General features: G+C 32.8%; 1 protein-coding gene across 2 annotated transcripts in view; it reads right to left on the reverse strand.

Moving 5' to 3' along the window:
* Positions 1 to 2,568: 2,568 nt before the first annotated feature.
* Positions 2,569 to 21,717, reverse strand: part of LOC145939511 (uncharacterized) — a 138,109-nt gene continuing 118,960 nt past the window's right edge. For both annotated transcript variants that reach the window (XM_083043853.1, XM_083043852.1), the window contains exons 9-11: positions 15,962 to 16,032; positions 8,031 to 8,300; positions 2,569 to 6,183 (exon numbers count right to left, since the gene is read on the reverse strand). In XM_083043853.1, coding sequence (XP_082899979.1) covers positions 6,064 to 6,183; positions 8,031 to 8,300; positions 15,962 to 16,032 — 461 coding nt within the window. In that variant the 3' untranslated portion in view covers positions 2,569 to 6,063. The remainder of the gene's footprint in view (positions 6,184 to 8,030; positions 8,301 to 15,961; positions 16,033 to 21,717) is intronic.

Genomic DNA, 21,717 nt, shown 5'->3' on the forward strand with positions numbered 1-21,717 from the left:
TGCCCCTTCGGCATCTTAACTCTTACTTCGTCGTGCGATGTTTTACGTGACGACAACGTTGTGCTGACATTACGAGACAAATTAGATGATCATTAAATGCATATATCAATGAAAATCATGTGTTAAATTTTTTTTATAAATAGCTCTGTAACATAAATCTAAAATATGAAAGATAAATTATATTTAAAAAAATTAAAACAAAAATACATCCAAGTATTTGATAATTCCAGAGATTTGCTTCATAAATATATGGCTTCTTCCATCAAATTAGAAGATGAAGAAATTAATATCTGGAAAAATTATAATAATTATACAACAAGGTATAAAAAATTAAAATATCTAACACAAGTTTCATTAATTACTACTATACATCAATACTAGTTGAAAATCGTCAAGTTTCTGCTGCTTTACATTTTACAACGTTAATTATCATTACTATTATTGAAGATGTTATTAAATTAAGATTTATCCAATCGAATGAACAACTATCTGCCTTTCCTTGATCCCAGTTTCTTCCGCTCGCTCGCATTTATTGCTCCCGCGAGTAACGTCCCGTCGCCGGCAAATGGAAATATAATCATCCCTCGTCTTCTCCGTGGTACCGTGCATAATTCCGCGATCGATCTCGCGTCGATGTCGCGGACCGTATCGCCGCTTGGACCACGTAGCAGCCGTAACTCAGTTTCCAAACGGATCGTCTCCCAGGAATACTTTATGCGTACTTCACGTCATTCCAACCGCCTAGACCAGAAAGATGGAAGTCGTCGTGGGTGGAATGGTGTAGGGGTCGCGAAAGACACGGATCCTTAAGTATTCTACGCGTCGTGCGGGACTAGTGTATCGGTCTTAAGATGGCGGCGAGGGAGGAGGATTCGTCGGGGTAGGAGGCTGCACCGATACCCTTTCGCCGAGAGAGGAAACGCTGGTAGTAGGAGGTCCTCGAGTAATCATATAAAGATAGCTCGGAAGTCGCGAGGAAGGTCGAGTATCAACTTTTGATCCGTCGATATCTCCCTGGCAGAGCCTGGTGGGCCCCTTCCAACCGTAGGAGCGTGTCTGTATTCAAACGGCTCTAACTCGATATAAGCGACGCTCCCAGAGGCATCCTTCCGCTGAGGAAAACGAGGAGGACTGAGCTGGAGGACACCAGATCCACCCTACCGTGTCGCTCACGCCCACCCCCTTTGGATCTTCGGAAATAAGAATATCCCGATGTAGCCGGTGCCTCCAATCGAATTTACATCCCGACTGCTTCACCCCCATCCTAAAGACGCGGGGGTGGATCCTTGACTTCGCCAAAGTGCCATCTGCTATGATCTTGCATATGGGTGGAAAGCCGCATAGCGACCACCAAAATGGCATCGTGGTCCACTACTGATATTCTGAAACATATGCGATGACATACTGCGCGGAGACTGATGGCTTCTGGCAGATATAGTTCCTCGGAGAATATCTCATATGATATGAATATAGAAATTTCTCCTACTTCGGAGAACTTGTCTGATACATTGAAACAAGTATATGAAATAGTTAGTAAGTAAGAAAACAGCAATTCGCTAAACGTATACGTATATATGTTTATATCTGAAACAAAAATTAGTTATAATTAATTATATAAAATAATTAAATAATTCTGTAAAAAAAATAACGTGAAATATAATGTTAAACAGATATATGTTTTATAACTGTTGCACAAATCTCAATAGATTAGAAATATACAATATAATTGAGATTTTTAATTATTAAGTTATTAAATCTTCAAAATTATTAAAATATTTAATTATTAAATTGTTGGAAATGTAAATATTAGTAGTATTAGTATAATAACGATGACAATAAGAATGACAAGCTCTCAAAAATTAATTGTAACATGTATGTACACAAAATAATAAACTTTTACTAATAAAAAATTAAAAGTCAATCTATTCATTCGTACTTTTAAAAGTTTCTGTTTTTGTTAGTACGGTTTGCAATTTTAAATATCTATTTTATCACTAACGAATAAAAGAGCAAGTTACATTGATTACATATGACTACTGTATTCTCTATGTTATCAGCAAAGTTTTATCACCAAAAGATAAGAGAGAAGAAAGTGTCAATTTTGCGCGAGAAAGACAAATAATAACGCCTGTCAACACATTAGGTATTTGCGGAAATAATAAAAAATGCAGAAATTTTATTGCAGAAGTTTTAAAACACATGTAGAAAACTTCATAAAACTAATCTGTATAGTTAATATTTTATAGAAATCTATTTTTAAACATAATATTTCTAATAATATAGTTTGTTCTTATAGAAACAGTTTTGTTTATAATAAATTTATTATTGAATTATATTAAACAGAAATATGTCTTTATTGATATACGATTATTTTTGTGCGTATAAATTTTACTACCGAGGAAAAGATTCTAAATAAATTTATATATAATATAGATTTATATATATATTTTTAAATATATTTATATATATAGATTTCTAAATAGATTTTTAGAGATTAAAAAATGTTTTATTGCAAGTACAGGATGTGTGAAAGGAAGTCAAAGGACAATTAAAAATGTACACAGTATATTAAAACGAGAGTCAAGTATATTGTATCGTACTTTAATAATAGTCTTATTCAAGAGTACGCCGCAGCTGCTCGCGAGGATCTTGTCGTATTTTTCCTCGCTATTTATATTACTATAAAATAGTTAGAAGCCACAGATTTTGCATTACATACCCTCGCGAGATTTCTCGCGGCTCTCAAATATATTTGAAAAGATTATTAATTGCGCTGTTACTTTCGTCGATGAGAAGAAGCCAATCCGATGTAACGGACGTGCATTCTAAAACTTGATTGACTGCGGATGTATACGGAAGAAAGCCCTAAATACAAAATATTAATAATCTTATATATCTTGACTACAAGCAATAATATTATGTATACATACATAATTATAATAAAAATAATTTTATACTAAACATGTTTAAGAATAATAATACTCTGCATATAAATGTACATACACATAACAATAATAAATTTTTTATATATGCCCACAATCGTCTGCAAAATTAGAAAAAAAGTAAATTAGATTTCACAGAATATCTTAATTGATACATTAATCATAAAAATTGGATTTTAATTTCGCGGCTTTCTCCCACTTTGCATCTACTTAGATTGCTCCTTTTCTTCTTATCTATACCTAATAACATTAGTAATAATATCTCAATCATACCAACACTTTGCTAAAGCGCGCCTTCTTAATGAAGATAAATAATCATCTTGGAGTGAAAAAAGGTACATCAATGAATGTCATTTGGTATCCGTCGCCGTTGATCAATCAATCATTAATGCACGGAGAAGAAAATGCCATCTGGTATAATCGATCATTTATTTTAGACATTTTCCAGCATGATAAAAACTTGCTCATTACATCACTGAAATGAGAGATTCTTAATCTTTTCTTTACAGTTGACGAAAATTATAATATGATGCACAGATTCTGCATGTACTTGACTTATATTACTTTAATTTTATGTGACATTTGTATAAAATCTACAAATGTAGTTTTTAGAGCGTTTTTCTAATGAAAAGGTCAATCACTAAAAACAGTTATTATCTCTTCGGTGACGATTTCGCAGAGTTGTGCCTTTTTTCACATCTGAAAAGAAATTACATCACTTTCAGAAAGATTCTCTATTTGCATGACTTTAATCACAATGGCAATAAATTGCGATGGCTGTAGATAGATTAAAATGAACACAAAACCTATTTGTTTAATATCGAATCAGAAGAATCTTGATGTTCATGACTTATTGCATCTACATCAACAGCTTGTCTCGTCGTAAAACATGATGATAGTAGTAAGATTGCAATTTTTTGCAAAATTATAAAATTCTGAAAACAAAAATTATATATCGCGCTCTATTTTGTTCTAGTGATGAATTTCATCTCATATTCACTTTTACGTAAGAATTCAATTGTTCCATACTATATGCACATTTTTTTGGACGAGCAAGAGACTAGATTTATCTCACCTAGAACTTATCTAATAATACTACACAGATTGTTTAAATAATATAAATAGATGAAAATTTTTAATTGAATTAGAAATAAAATTATAGGGGGAATAATTAACACGTAAAATGCAATTAACAGGAATAAAACATTTAAATATAAACTCGAAATGTTAAATCGTGTATAATTAAGCACTGTAAAATTGATTTTACCGGATAAAAATGCATATAAATTGTGGTAGCGTCTTCATCGTTTATATCTTTTGCTTAAATAAGATTTTCATAATCCCTTTATTTATAAATATAGCTTAGAATTCAATTTTTTAATACTTTTTAGAAAACCTTAAAAGTTACAAAATGTTTAAAAGATACAGTATTGTATAATTATATAATTTAAGGGACAGAATGTGTGCGATGATCCAATAAAACGCCATATGATATTGAATAAATTAAAAATGTCATACACAGCCGAAAAGTTTTGCGAGTGGAATGTTTATCGCGCGGATTCCTAGATTAAATCTGGAAATAAATATTTTATTCCAGTTTTTGGTATAAAATTGTATCGGAGTGTTCGAATATATAGCGCAACGTTTTAATCAACATACACACGCGAAAGTTTCCTTAACAATTCGATTATTTATTTGGCAAGCTTAGCAACGAGTTATTTGGCACTTGACCTTCTTCAATAATTCTGTTTTTCGGTATATTAAGTTTTTTTAAAATTCTTTTCTTGGCGAGAACGATGTTTGATTTCGTTAATATTCTCTCATTCAACTCGAAGTGCGCAACGTAATTCAGGCCTAACATTTTGGTTATCATTACATCGCTTATAATTACAATTACAATTATATGCTACGAAAAGTATCCTCAATCTTCTGTGTGTTTGCAATTATTTAATTGTTTGACGAAAAATACATTTTTATGTAACGAGATTACATAAAAGATATATCAACAAGACATTGTTTTACATTGCAATCGCATTGTATTTTCGCGCAATGCACGTTCTGAAGATTGAGGAAACCTGCTCGTTAATATCGTTACTCGCGTCTCCTTAACTCAACGTGAAGTTCTCAGTAGAAGGAGATTTACTTTAGAAAACTTAATCGAACACATAATCAACTTCATGACACGTATGCGTATGTAAAGTTTATACATAACTTCGAAATTATTTCCACCACCTGGATTATCTCTTTTTTTATCTAGCTACGAGCATTTTACTTTTCAACAATGGCATTTCGCTAGAATCTTAAGTAAATATTAATAATAAAACATATAGCGTGTAAATATAAATATGCCCGTTTGTATACACACATATACACATGTATGTATAATATAATAGAATTCATATACCGCGCATGTATGGGCGATTCGATTAAATAGTATCGATACGTTTATCCGATGGATGACCAAATGCGGCGCAGACTAATTATTAATTAAGATATTCTATCGTAAATTTGGCGCTATTTGGCATAGTTTTATTTATCTAATTTTTGAACCGTACTTTCTCGTCGTTTTTGATCGCAATTTTTTTAAATTGAATTTTTGAAAATACGAACATGAAAGTCGTTGTGCTACTCAAATAATATGAAACATTTTCAAATAATAAATAGTACCAAAGATCAACTTTATTATCACTTACGTTATAAATTCGTCGATATTCATGATGTATTATTACGAAGCAATTGAATCGGGATGTATTTGGATGAAAAGATTTATCTGCAAAGTCCAATTCTGCGTTTATCCGATGAACACTGTTGAGCAAATAATCGTCCAATCGTTTAAGTGTTAAATAAATTATTTGTCAAGCGAATATATATATATATTTGCATGAACTCTATACGGAACAAAAAAAAAATAAATTTCCCCGTTATATGTTCGATTGCTGTGTAATATCGTTGCCACTCTGTTCGCTCTCAGTCTCACTGATTTCCGCTGATTTTAACGCGAATATTACGTAATTGCCGGAAGAAGTCAACACGCCATTGACGTCATTCTCCTCTTTTGAAATATGTGGCAGAGCGGATTAACAGAGGGCCGATTTCGAAGTCTTTGTCTGCTGGTCGCCTGCTACTGTATGGAACACACAGCCAGATGATGCGACAGAGCGTGGTCCAATAAAATGGGAGTGCCTGCTGCCAATTCTGTACTTGCATCGCCACAATCGTCTTCGCAGTTGAAGTAGTTGCTCTGCGCAAAAAAAAACAAACGAATACCTATTAACGTTAAACTGGAGTAGTACAATTTATTTGAGGTGAGACTGATTCGAATTTATATATAAAGCATGCTTTATAATATTTTTTTTGTGAAGTAGTTTTTTATTTTAATTAATATATTTATTTTTAATTGTATGCAATAATACATATTATTTTTATAAAATTTTATATATAAATTATATATTTTCTTTTATTTTAATATAAATAGAAATATGATTTTGAAATGTCTAACTTAGTTTGAAAAAAATGTAATTAATTATATTCCTAGTTAATTTAAAGATTTAGTTGGAATTTTAACAAAAAATTGTATATAGTTAATCAAATTTACATTTAAAGTAACAAGTCTTGTTACTTTTAATAGAATAATAATTTTCCAATTGCAACGATGCAAACTAACGAACCCAGAAGTGCGAGCCAAAATAAAGTAGCAAAAAGTTTTGTTCCGCGACGAGTAATCCATAACAGAGCTATCCAATTAATACACAAACTAGCTAGTATCGACTTTATTTGCGCGACTATTGTCCGTATTGCGTTGTTGTGTCTGCAGCACGTACACGATATAATTGGTTTAAAAAAATAACTGAATTTTAATTGAATTCAACATTTCTCGGTTAATAATCTAAATAGAGAATTCTTAATTGCCAATTTGCAAAATGGTTGAAATAAAATGTTTATATAAGTAAATGTACCGAATATCATGTAACATGTAAGAAAGTCTAACTTTGCAACTACAATATACACTCACTCCAAAAAAAAGCGGTACACTTAAAATTTGGGAAAAAATTATCAAATTTCAAATGATAATAACTTCGTAAATAATAAAGATAGAAAGGTTTGTAAAAAACGAAAATAAAGCTTGGAATCTCTGCTTTAAGAATCTATTTATTTTAATGTTGCGAGATAAATTCATTGAAAATGGCGGATGACAAAACGAGAGCATGCAAAATTGAAAAATAATGGTCCGAGTTCGCCACGGCACACGGCGTGAGTCAAATGTAGTAACTTAATGGCATAAAAAGCATATGATAGTACAGAGTCTCCTCTTTAAAATGGTTTTTAAATCATCTCGATACGATGATTTTTTGCAGAGTTATTCGCATTTAAAGTAAAAAGTTGCCTTTTTATTCAAATGTGAATATCTCAGCGAAAAATCATCGTATCGAGATGATTAAAAAAGCATTTTAAAGAGGAGACTTTGTACTATCATATGCTTTTTATCCTATTAAGTTACGACATTTGACTCACGCCGTGTGCCGTGGCGAACTCGGACCATTATTTTTCAATTTTGCATGCTCTCGTTTTGTCATCCGCCATTTTCAACAAATTTATCTCGCAACATTAAAATGAATAGATTCTTAAAGTAGAGATTCCAAGCTTTATTTTCGTTTTTTACAAACCTTTCTATCTTTATTATTTACGAAGTTATTATCATTTGAAATTTGATAATTTTTTCCCAAATTTTAAGTGTACCGGTTTTTTTGGAGTGAGTGTATTACTAAAGCATCTTGCCAAGTTTGTCCTATGACTTTGTTAAGCTATGAAAAGTTACGACAATGTAATTTGTCAAGCATATTCTATTCCAAAAGAAATCTTAATTCAAGATTTAAGATTTAAGAATTACTGAGAGATTTTTTAAAATTAGACACTGGCGTAAAGCTGATGTACCATCATGCTGATGTTTCATGTAAATTCATAAATAATTAAGAATTCGTGTAAATTCATAAATAATTAAGAGTTCTCGCTTTCAATAGTTTCAACTATCATATGAAAGATAGAAAGTGTTAAAGCAATGCGTTGAGAGTTTTAATCGTGAATAATTACCTGGCAATCGATGCATCGGCAACTATCGGTTAATGAGCAAGTGAGGCCGAGAATCTCAACTGCCTCCTTATAGAGTTCCGCGCTCGATTTTCGCCGTCTCGGTGGCGACGTTGGTGCGCTGACGGTGCCCGATGATCTTCTGCCGCTCTTCAGCCTCGACGAGGATTCTCGAGATAAGGAGGAAGTCGACGTCGATCCCCTTGGCCGATTGTCGCTCGTAAGCAGCGCTCGACCTGCTGGAGACGCGAACAGTTGCAGCATATCCATGTCCTGCGATCATACGTCCGCTAATTAGGGGAAATGCTATACACATAATTTATATCTGAAGTCAGAACGCACACAGCATTGACGGTTAATAAGAAATATTATTTATACATCTTATTATCAAAATTCTTATCACGACATTTATAAAGAAAGTATTTTGTCAAAGATATATAATATATATATTGTCTTTTTTTTTTAGATAATTTAAAATTCTGTTATATTCGCGTTTCTCTTTTAGAAACTTAAAAGACGGCGGTTAAGCTTTATTATAAAAGATACAATGTAATTTTGAATTACACGGATAATGTTCAGCGGAGCATAAAAACGGTGCTCGTTATAGAACTAAAGAAGTTCTGCTCGTCTAACAAGATACCACTCTCTCATGAAAATCTCCTTTTCCGAAATCCCATTCGTTTCGGATCGTCGAGAACCCTATTCATGACACGCCTTCGGGCGAAAGACTTTTCTAACAACGGCGAATGCACAAGTATTATGACAACGAGAAATGTGCTGTATAACTCTGAAATGGTAGAAATACGATATCCCGGATACGACATATGTTATTAAAATTATTGCGCTCTAAACGCGATGTTCGTGAACATTATTTTTCAGCATTTCTTGCAAAAATAAAATTCTATAATAAAATAAAAATTGCATAATGGTATCCTTCCGTATTTTTTATCTTCGAGACGTTATTAAAATTGCCTGACTATACAAATTTCTCGTGTTGGAATATGATTTTTTAATAATACACTTTCTCGATGAATATATATACTGCGTAGAAATGTAGACCATTCTGCGGCAATTTTATCTTTCTGCAGTATAAAGTATATTTCGGAAAGTATGAATATAGACACGTTATTAAAATTCCGCGGGTTTTACTTTGTAAAGCTGCTGGTAATGATCAAACTTCCACATTTGAAAAAATATTTTAATCGTAGTCTGTATGTATTCGTTCCTTGCAGTCAGAAGCAAATTGCAAGCATATCATTAAAAATATCAAACACACAACGTACGATCTTTTATCACTCTTTATAAAGGAAAATGTTCACGCGCGCAAAATACGAATGAATACTGAAAACCCAACGACAGATTTAGATGACGATAATATTTAAAGAACTGTTTACTCGATTGCGTACATCATTAAAAATCTCTCGCTGAAATGAACGTATTCGTGTAATAAAAAAAAAAACGCTTTTATATCGACCGATAGCCGAATCGTTTCACCGGAAGAAAATAATTGGCACCGAATAATTGGATTCGACTTGAGAAGTTGAAGAACTTTGAATACAGATATCTCGATTTCCGTCTTAAATTCCGCGCGTAAATTTTCCGCTCTTACTTAAACTTTACGACTTTTGCGTCGATATACATATATCATTATTTAAGTACGTCGAAAAAAAATAGTAATTATGCGCTTTGCGTTCTCCGTTATTGTCTGCTTCTGTCAAATTTTCGTTAAAAAAGACTTTTATCGAGTTTGCTGAAAATCTCATTGAAACTATATAATTGCGATCAGCGAAATCGGGACGAAAATCGCGCGATTTTAAAAGCACTCTATCTCCGTAGCGCAGACTGCTCGTTGCAAACTGCAACTGCAACACTGAGAACTTTTGCTAAAATGCAAGATGCGCTCTTAGCGAGTGCAGCAAGCTTCGTCTACGAGCTGCGGTCGGAACGATTTAAGCTCCACGCTTAATGTATCTCAGCCAACGTTTAGAAAGGTTTCAAGGAGGAAAATAGAACTTCCTGGAAAAGCCAGCGAGATACCACATTCGATGCAACTAGGATTTGTTAAATGATCTCGCGTTATTTCGGATTGCGGAAGGTATTACACCTATCAGGCGAACGCAATAAATTCTTGCAATAATCCAGTAAGATGGTTAAATGAAATTACCATCGTAAATCGTCTCATAGATAGACCAACTTAATCTTACCGTTAAAATCAAGTAATTTAAAGTGCAAAAAATCCTAAAAAATGTATCAACATATTTTTTCTCTCCTACTCTTTTCTTTTATATATATAATAGAAATTACAAAAAATATTATATATTTTTTGTAATTTCTACTCAAATATTAAAAAATAAAGCGTCGCACTAAATTCATGTAAATATAAATTTCATTTCAATATATCATAAACTTTGAGAGCAACTGGCTTTCAATTACTGCTCTGATTAATAGTGATCGAACTGCATCCTGCTAGAAAGTTTCATGGTGAAACACACAGGAGAGAAGCACTCGAGTGACTCCTTTGTCAGTAGGATATACATCTTGTCTTCTTGTTGAGTATCCTATTGAGAGAGATGCGGTTAGCGTAACTTTAACGAAAATGTCAGTACATTAATGTCACCAGGAACTTCAATAAAAGCATGCAATTATATTTGTTTATCGTTCAATGAGATCGTAATTTAATTTATCGTAAAATATTTTGTACATGTATTAATATCTCAATGCAACAAAACAAAGAGATACATCATATCTATCTGATAAGCATTTATATCTCATTAATTTGGCGATAATTATACAAAATAATAAATTTTTGCAGTTGAGTATATTCATGCATAGAAAACAGAGAATTTTAGCATTTATTTGTTTAATGTGACGTAAACTCCTGATAATAATTTTCACAAAAACAAACATATAATTGTGATTCGCGACAAATATTTCAACTGCACTCAAAGTTTATCATATTTGGGAAAATTTGTCGATAGAAGAGAAAGCTAAAATATTGTCGAAAATTTTTTGCACTGAGATTTAACACAAAAATAACAGTTGATCATTTTATTCGCTCGCGCGAGGTTCTCTCACCCACCTTTAATATTATCTACTAAAAAGAATAAATAAAAAACCATTCTTAAAGGAGAAAACATCCTTAATCCTTTACCGCCACCGTCTCGAGCGATTATATCCCGGGAAGTAAAAACTATATTTTCGGCCGTAAGGCCATTTCTCTTTTACGGCGACGATGGCACGATTTTTATCTTATCGTGTTCAATGGCGACGCCTAAAGGAAACGTCATCTTCAGGATAGTTGACAGCGGACAAAAGAAGTTAATGGCAAATGACAAAGGGATGAAATGGTAGACGATAACAAGCACCAAGCTGATTCGGTGTACCAAATGTACAGAAGAAGACAGGGGATCTCGGTTTGGTCCCTCGGGACGCATATCCTGTCATTCTATATATTTTCAGCCGCGCGTGAACTTTTCTCGCATCCTTCAACACTGATAGATAACCCAGTCGAAAGAGCGGACTTGGATAGAACTGACGAAGACTTTTTCGCCGCGAGAGAACGGATTCTACGAAAGAAGTTCGCGTGTGTGCTGTAAAATAATATATTTAGTTGAAAAATATACTGCATGATATAAACCGCGATATATTATTCACTATATACTTCTTCTTATAAGATCGAGCAAAGAAATATATTATATTCAGTCCGTTGGAAGCCACAAATATATTGAACTACAGTCTCTCTCAAATAAATAACACATTATTAAAAAAATGGATTTTTTTTCAACTTTTTTAACAATAATATTTTAAATTCTAATTCTCTTATTAGTAAACAAAATCTTATTCTTATTCATTCATTTTCCAATGCCAATTCCAATTCCATTCGATCGATTAATGAAATATTTATCTCATTGAAAAAATTAATTATTCAATAAAATCAAATGTTTAGCAAGTTTCGGAGATTGAATTTCGTGCAAATTTCCGATGCGCTTTGGTTAATTAACTTCAAGTATTGATTGGATGTAAACAGCCGATAGAAAATCAGATAAAACAAGAACATTGCAAGAAAAAAAAGCAATCGATAATTTATAGAGATGACAGATTCGATTTATCCCGGCTAATTTAATTATCCACAAATCGTTCTTTGCATCTATCAACCGACAATAAACTTATAAATCAAAAACTATGCTAAAGTTAAAAAAGGAAGCCAGAAAGTTTAAAAAGTGGAGCAAGATCGTTGTTGATATAATATAGATTGGAATTAATTTTTTATTATAATTTTTTGAGTACACCAATTAAATATTAATATTGCGACTATATTATCATATAACAATTTTAGTAAATATATTTATGGTAATTCAGAAGAAAGCTTTTTAATTTATATAAAGAGAGATTGATATAAAATGGAATTTCGTCTCTTTATTATTCAATGTTACGTATTAAAAGTAAAAGTATGAATATTGTGATGATAATAAATACGATAGCTCTCATTGTATAAGTCCGCGTTAACGAAAATAGCTTTTCGATAAATCTTCCCCTCGTGTATTTCCATTAACGTACATCAATTTTCTAAATATCGAATCGATGCCGTTATATCAACATTATATTGCATATAAAGCTATCGTCGGAATATAATTTATGGAACGCATCTCGAATGTGCCGGATTATTTTGCGATTTTATTCCCTTCTGTGTCAACAATAAATATTTCCCGCGCAGCGCAACGTAACATCATTAAACACCAGTAAATGCTTCTCATTGTCCGTAACTCGCATATGAGCTTTTCCGGTCTTTTCTTCAGAATTATCGTTTATCATTCCCTAACGGAGGATCAACGATAATATAATACATGTACATCTTGCTCGCTCAATAGCGCAATGTTCCTCCTCCCCCCTTTCTCTTCTGCACCTCCGTTAAGCACCTCCCATTGTAATTCCGTTGTCAACAGAGACCATCGAGAGAGAGAGAGAGAGCTACCGCTAATTAAGAGAATCCAGTTAATTAAGTTAATTAATACCGACAGGGACTGTGGGAAACTTTCGATAAAGGGACGGGGAGGACGAGAGGAGAGAAGCTGAGTAAAAGCTCGCGCATAAGAGAGACACACAGGACAATTTGCGAAACAGGATAATTACATATGTTCGTTTCATCATGCCGATGGACCAAGTAATGAGAGAACGTTATTAGTTCAGAATGTTTAGTCGATTATATAATACCGCGAGTCGACATCGTGCGTTTACACGGTCAAAATTAATAAAGTTCGCGCGTGGCAAATCCGTTTTTTATTGAAACCGAGATTTTTATTAAGCCCCCTTACACACCGAGTTTGCACGTATCTTGATCGTAACGACCGAGGTGATCCGCCTCCTTTGTGTTTCCACGGGGGAGGATAATTGTCACGTGCGAATGGCGGAGGTATTATCCGCGATTCTACAGGATTGTTGACAGTAATTTACGAGAGGATTCTAGTAAATCCATCTGCGATTATATAACATTTGATTATAATATATCGTCATCATGATTTCTAGTTTCTTTTTATAGAATTACTGATATATATTTCTGTCTCTCAACGAAGAAATAAAAAATGCTATGTACATATATAAACTTATATAAAACATTTTTATGTATGAAACACTCTAATTCAAATATATATGAGATAACGATGCATTAAAAGAACTAAATCGATACGGATACGCGACATTCACTTAATTAATGCATCTTCCTACGCTTCGATAAGCGGATCACTTCGTGTAAATTACAAATCGTTTCTTTTTTTACCTGCATGTCTCTGATAATTTTAGTAACTCGCGCGTGAACGCTACATCTTCGACGATTTTGCGCCGACTAATGCAAAATAAAATTGCTAAAGCTGCTGTGGAAATTCAAATAAATAAACTTTTATCGAGAACGGAAATGTGTGTGTTTATCATATTAATTGTCCCATCACGAAGGACAACACGTTTAGCCAGTCTTTTACAACATCTGCGGAACATTCCCGAATGTATTGTAATCACGTTTAATAATCATGTGTATGATGTCGCTATTGCCAATAGTTTATTCGAATCATAATACATATTGTTGTGGTACGATCGAGTTTGTATCAATTTACGCGTTTGTGCCATTGTTTGAGGACGCGATTATGATAGGCACTGTTTTCGTGACAATTATTATGACGACTGTTTTCGCGAGGATGCAAAATGCGTCGCGAAATAACGTATAAATGTTTCAATAATGTTACCTCTGTCATAATAATATATCTCTGTTAAAATAATATCCTTTATAATATTAAACGTTTAATTAACGTAAGTTAATGTAAGTACGTTTTAAACATAAAGTTTAAAATAATTTTATGTGGTTTGGAAAAGAAAATATTGAAATATTCTTTCATTTACATATTACTCTTACCGAAAATTTGCTAAAAACTTCTTTTACACAAGTCATAACAAATTTACATACATGTAATAGATTATAATCAAATAATTTTGTTTATGAAATATCTGATGAAAAATGATTATCTATATATTTATATTATATCTTGTTTTATATATATATATTTATTTATTTATTTAAATTTATTTACTGCACAAATAATCGCAATTTTTTACGTCCAACGATGAGTGTTTTAATTTAATAATATATAATAATATTTTATAGTAGTAGTAAATTATACGCCTTTATATATTAATCATAATAATTCCTGCTTCATGTATGTTACAGTAATTAATATTATCTATGAGTGACTACACGAATGCATACAAATCCACCTAACAGTCTCTAAACTGATTTGTATCATAAACTGTTCTAGAATGGTAATTTGATAACAATGGCCATTTACCAACAAATTTTTGAGGAATATGAATAAGGTTCGTGATTGGTTATAACGCATAATTTAACACGCATAATTAAAAAAAATAAAAATTCGTTATACATACTCTGATTAGTAATAATATCAACGTATTTCTTTTCGTCATCAAATTTAATTATAATTTAATAATTTGATTTAATAAATCGTACGTAATTAAATATTATTAGATACTATCGTTCCCATAAAGTTTTACGTGATTTTTGAAATTACAATTATACGATTGTTCGATTAATTACGTCACGAATATTCGATTAATCAGTTATCGAGATTGAAACTCATGTTATTATGCATAGTACAACACCGAGTTTGGCTATACAATTATGACAATAATTGATGAATCTAATCATATCCATTAGAACGTGGAATAATAGATGCCAAATAATTGCTTAGTTTGCATACATAAATTACAAGATTGGAGTTTTCCTAATTACATGTGCAAATTATCGCATCTTCAAATAATTAATTTTTATCATTATATGTAATTAATCTTACAATTAGATAAAAATAATATTTTAACGACAGAGTGCAATTTGGTATTATTCGTATGTTTACACTGTTATCTAATCTGTTTATCATTCCGACTATAGGATTTTATAGATTTACATAATCACGACGATAACAGTTATGGTAAACTGTGCGTTCTGCAACGTCGTTTGCGGTTAATGGTCTGATTATATGTTGCATTGGCGATAGCTTGTTTGCCAAGTTAATTTTCCTCAAATATGGACGTAAGTTAAGCCATAAAAAAATTTGTTAACATAAATAACATATAGTCATCATATCACTACTTGTGTAAATCATAATCCAGCTGTTAAACAACTATTATAAGTACAATTAATTATTTATTTTATCTATCTTATCAAAATTTAAAGACATATATGACGATCATAAATCGTTACAGTTTAAATGTGAAACAATACATATATCATTACTCATTACAATGATCAACGATTTACATTATTTGAACTATAGGGATTTATAGAAGGCATCACATCCTCTCTCCGGAGCGGATCACGAGCCGATCGCAATAACAGCTGCGGCTAAGTGGCTCATTACGCGCCGAATTGTACTCACCGGCAAGGATTCGGGCGTGTGGTCCAGCACGTATATGCTATTAGTGTAGCCATACAGCATCGTGTCCAGATCTGAAACCCAAAGTAAGCGAGCAGAGCATTAAATTGGGTCTAACCAGTTGCGAAGCAATGCGGCACACACTAATGCCGGTAATACGCGCACTCACGGCTGCGTCACCGCAGCATTCTAATTCACGCTGGATGCAGCGCAGTACAGAGAAGAGCAATTCCCTAATACGGTCGGAACGAGAACACGTCCTCAAATCCCTCCCTCTGCCTATCCTCTCCTTCTCGCTTGAATTTCCTTTAGGACTTCGTGAGTCGCTCTAACATCATTTCACGGAAAACATTTGCGTCGAACTTGATTCAGTATTTACGTACTTCAAACTTTCTTGGTACCACGCTTGGCGTTTGCATTGTGCTGCGCTGCATTATAAATTATGCTCTGTGTATTTTGTTTTGTGATAATTTTCTAGCTTTATTTGTTTGCTTTCTGAAATTAAGGAGAATATCTGCTTTATAAGTAATTTCAATTCATTTTTGTCAGACGTAAGTAGATAATATAAATCACGTATCGCCCAATCAGTAGTTACATGTAATCTTAGAGAAACAAGAAATCTAATACGTTATTTTTCTATACACATACTATTTGTTAATTTTTTTAAAATAATTATTTACCAGTTGATAATTGTTTATTGTATATTTTTTAATAAATCACGAATATAATTCTCGAGTGAAATAGTTTCCTTTTTAATAAAAAAAAGTTTGTACACGAATGTAATTTACAGCAGCCGCAACATCCATTGTAAATAACGCTGACGTAATAGCCGTCGAAGGGCTAACGAGTTTTTCCGCATTGACGTTTGCTGTGCTTCGGTAGAAAAAATTATTATCGAGTGAAGTGAAAATAATCGAACGAAAGCAAAAATATCGTAGCTGTTATAACACGTCCGCGAAAAATTTAATAGCTGGACAGAGGTCGATTGCACTGCTGGAGAATTAATTCATTTGTACAAAATTTATTGATCTGTTAATACCGCGTATGGGGACTCGATCGGCAAATTTACGATATTAATGATATCCTGTTTGCGGTTACAGCATACTAAGTAACGTAAACGGTAATGCTAAAAGCGTCCGTATTATTGAATATATTTGCCATACATATTCATAAAATATTGCTACTACCTTATAATTAAAATTATTATTCCAATATATTATTATTATTATTAAATTAATTATTTTTATCTCTTATCTTAAAGTATAAGTTTTATAATCAATTAATCAAAAGAAAATGATGAATACTTTCTGTCTGATCAGTGAAGGCTTTTTCTCCTTCCATGACTCTTTTTATGACTCTATACAATATATTTTTCGAAAGACTCGTCGCTGGATCTCATAAACGGCATCCTGAAGGGATTGCCGAATGCTTCAACAGTCGTATTCATAGCTCTATCGATGATTTGAACGATGAGGACGGTGCTGTCAAATGTGAGACGAGGCAATATCTCAATATTATTGCGCGATATTCCACCGATGGACGCATTTCGCGCAACCTCGATAGCTATTCATTTCGATAGGAATCTCGACCTTCGATCTCGTCTATTGCATCACGCATCTGCGTATCGCCAGACGAAAATCAATCGAATCACAAAGCCATCCAGTGACGCCTGTCTGACGGTCGATTTCCGATGGAACGCCCTACGATTCGCTGTCTCTCCGCTATCTTCGCCAAAGGATATGCGGCACTTGACGTCGCTCCGGCGATTCGACGGAGAATTTCAATTTACGCGAGGGCGGCATTGCACCGCTAAAAGGGCGCTTGTACCAAACGCGAGAGGTCACTTTGAGGCCATCGAACGCTCCGAGAAGCCCTAACAGAATTTCCTGTGGCACTTTACGTCACCTTCAGTACGAAGAGCAAAGAATAGACAAATACCAGCATAAATATACACACGAAACGCAATCTCTTATTAAATTCTTTTAAATATTTTTTTCCCCGTAAAGAGAAGAGAAAATAGAGATTTAGAGAGAAATATATAATATGTGCTATATTGTGCGAAACGATATATATTTGCAGGACATAATTTTTAATTTAAAACCAATCTATCCGAGACCACCGATGGAAAGCATGATAGCATGTAATAAAATAGTTCATTCCACGCGATAAAGAGCGCGATTAACGCGTGAATTGAAAACCGTGAATAAGCACAATCGTAAATCAGAGCCGGCGATCGATTCGAAATTCGGTTTCACGACGAGGATGTTTAATCGCGCGAATAGAAACGTTACATTGCGCATATTCAACGATAGAGAGATAGGAATAGAACGATAGAGAGATAGATTGTTTCCGACTCGTCTATGGTCAGCTCGTCCCGAAAGCTTTGACCGAAACTGGTTGACCGGAAACCGACACGCAAAAGTTTTTCGCTGCGAAAAATTTCAACCCTCGCTCGAACGGACAATATTATCCTAATCGACATTGATATTTATTATATACAGAATCACATTCGACAAAAACTATATATTATAATATCGTCTCCTTGATCATTGAAAAAAATTCATGTACTTTTACATGGAAATTATTTGTTCAAAACTGGAAAAATTACTTAATTATCACTGTAATTTTTTTTTCCATAATTTTTAAAGTAAAAATACATATTAATGTAAAATATATATAAAATATCAGTAAAATTACTATTTTTATGCAAAAATCACTTGTAATTTAAAATTTAGTATTTTCACTTTATTAGAACTTTATTTTATCCATTTTATTTATAACATTATTTTATAGCATTTATACTTTTATAGCATTACTAACATTTCGTATGTGTAATTCTATGTTCAGTGGAATATTTTCAATCCTGAAAATATATATTTTATATAAAATTACATATAATCTGTAATCTCTTCCACATAAAAGCAATATTGCATGATTATGCTGGATCGGAAAAAAAAACCCAGCATAATCATGTAATTTTACACAAATATTTTAGAGATGGTTTAGACTGAATTAACGATGCACCAAAGAAATTTTATAATTTATTAACGCTTTATCTCCCTTATGCTTCGCGATATATCGTTTGGCTAAAGTACGTACGACGTTATACTGCCTGGCCAGACGGGGAGAAACGGCGAAAGAGACGGAAATACAAAACTGCGGTGCATACATACGGTGGCACGCCGAATTGCACCCATAAACCGCATCGCCGTTGCATACCGCAAATATCGAAATTGTTTCGCGCTACTGATATATGCCTCTCTCATATTCTTCGCGCATCGCGCAACGGGGATCGTAATCGGCTATATCTTTTATGACGCTGGTTATGACCTCGTTTTCCTCGCGCCAGGTTGGCTAATGCATTTATGCGATAATGCGCTAAAAACTCCCTGAGCGATATAAATTATCGCATTTGAAATATCTCGCGAAAATTATACATATCTCGAGCTGATGGTGAATCGCGCGAAATCTTTTTGGCGAAGAGAAACGTCGAAGATTTATCTATCATGAGAGGATAAAAAGATTTTTTTTTTTATTTCAAAATTCGATCGTTTGTCTTGGGAAAGGATACTGTAAGCGATCATAAGGTCTGTAATATACGGCTGCGCAGCGATGCAACGATGTATCGTGAAACGATGCATCGCAAGTAACTTGAGCGCAACATCGAGCCAACCCTGACAAATCTTCTTGTATTACATGATGGACGACGGATGCAGAACGACCGAAGTCAATTCTACGCGTGTGTTCCATCATGCGTGTATTCTGATTTTTTTTTTTTTTTTTTTTTTTGCGTTAGACAATACGTTCTATATTTGAAACACTTTGACCAATTTTTAACGCACGAGAACCGCGCTCGGGGAATATATAGTGAATCGCAACAATCGTGCAATTGATACGATATACTATACTCGTAAACAATAGAACGAGTCGTTCGTTGCGACAGAAATTGAAATTTGACCTCTTCTATTGGGTTATTTAAAAAATTCCGTTAAAGAGAGAGAGAGATTGTTGAATTCACGTGTGCGAGATTTCTATTGTCACTTCTCGATTTTTTAAATAAAAAAAAAATTAAATAAAAAAAGAGAAAAAATAAAACAATAGATCAACAACCGAAAAAATATTTTGCGAATAATCGCGTTCGTGAAACAAAGAAAAAGTAAATAAAATAGAAATTCTAGGCTTAAAATAAAAGGAAAGTTCTTTGTTTTATTTCCTCGCGTAAAATCCTCAAATAGCTCTACTTTAAAGAGTTATGGATATGTACCGCTCCCTCATCTAGGGGTGTTATCCGATGAAGCATAAAGAAATCGAAGAACGCTATACATCAGGCCGTGAGAATTTATTGCTAATTACTTTTCCATGCCGACCTATCCGACCGCGAACGTCATTCGTCGTGAATTTATCGCCATTATTTTTACACTCCCTTGTGAGCACCTGGCTAAAATGTATGCGGATGTTCCAACAATTGCGATATAACATGAAAATGTGATTTATGGTTACTGATCGTCGCGAGATATAAAGCCTAACCATCAAAATAAAAGAAAGGAAGCTAAAGTTGAAATGATTGTATACCTAACAGGTTCAAAGTAAGTTAAGAATTATATATATATATATATATATATATATATATATATATACATGTATATAAATATTTACAAACATAAAATATAGAATTACATATTTTTTAAATATTACATTTTTTTGTTTATGTAACATATTATATATGTACATATTAATTAAATACGTTATTGTAATACATATGTATTAGAGCATTTTTTAATTTCACTGTGTATATAAATAAAATTGATTATTTTCAACGTGATATAAATCCACTTTTAAAGAGCTTATAATAACAGATGATAATCAATAATTATAAACAGAAAATTTCCGTAAGATCGGTTTATCAATAATATCCCACACGATCGCTAGCTTTACTATTTTACTGATTTTTAAATGTTATAATTGACTATAAATACAGTGAAATGGCAAATTCGGCTATAATTACGATTGCACTTTGCTAATGGCAATAATATTAGTCGTACCAGGTAATCATACCGACGATTTACGTATTCACGACGCATAATTACTATATACTTCAATATTCGATAATTTGATGCTTTAATCATTTATAAAATTAATAAACAGAGATAAATAAACTTTAAAAAATAATTCATTTTTATAATGAAAATCATGCATAATTATCAATTTTTATTCACTTAAAAATGTTATGTATTGCTAAATCAAAATATCTAATCTTTACAAACTATACATACTAAAAATGAAAAATAAATACAATATGATAATGTTCTAAAATAATATTTAGCAATTTGAATAAATGTTCAACTCGCATTTATTCGCTATTATCTCCTGCGGAGAATCAAGCACGCTTTGTATTATTAGATCGTAGGATCGTAGGATCGAAGTTCCACGAAGTCTAGGGAATCATGTTTGTCAACTATGCATACGCTAACGTTCGATGCAATTTCCGTACAATCAAACAGTAAATACGGGTTTGTTATACGTTACTGTGACAGAGCAACGCGTCCTTGTAATTCCACATGCAAATTCTATCCTGCAAGATCGAACACTGTGCCAGGGATCAAATCAATATTGTATCAGACAGGTCGGATGCTGTATCCCATAAATATCATATCCGTCATTAAAAAGATATATATATATATATTATAAAAAAGAATGATATCCCTATAAACTTACTTTATAAAAAAAGTAAAAAAGGCGCCAAGAACATGTATCGGATA

Source organism: Prenolepis imparis, unplaced genomic scaffold (assembly GCF_030444845.1).
Source record: "Prenolepis imparis isolate NDT839.2.m4 unplaced genomic scaffold, iyPreImpa1.0 SCAF_8, whole genome shotgun sequence".
NCBI classification, from domain to species: Eukaryota; Metazoa; Arthropoda; class Insecta; order Hymenoptera; family Formicidae; genus Prenolepis; species Prenolepis imparis.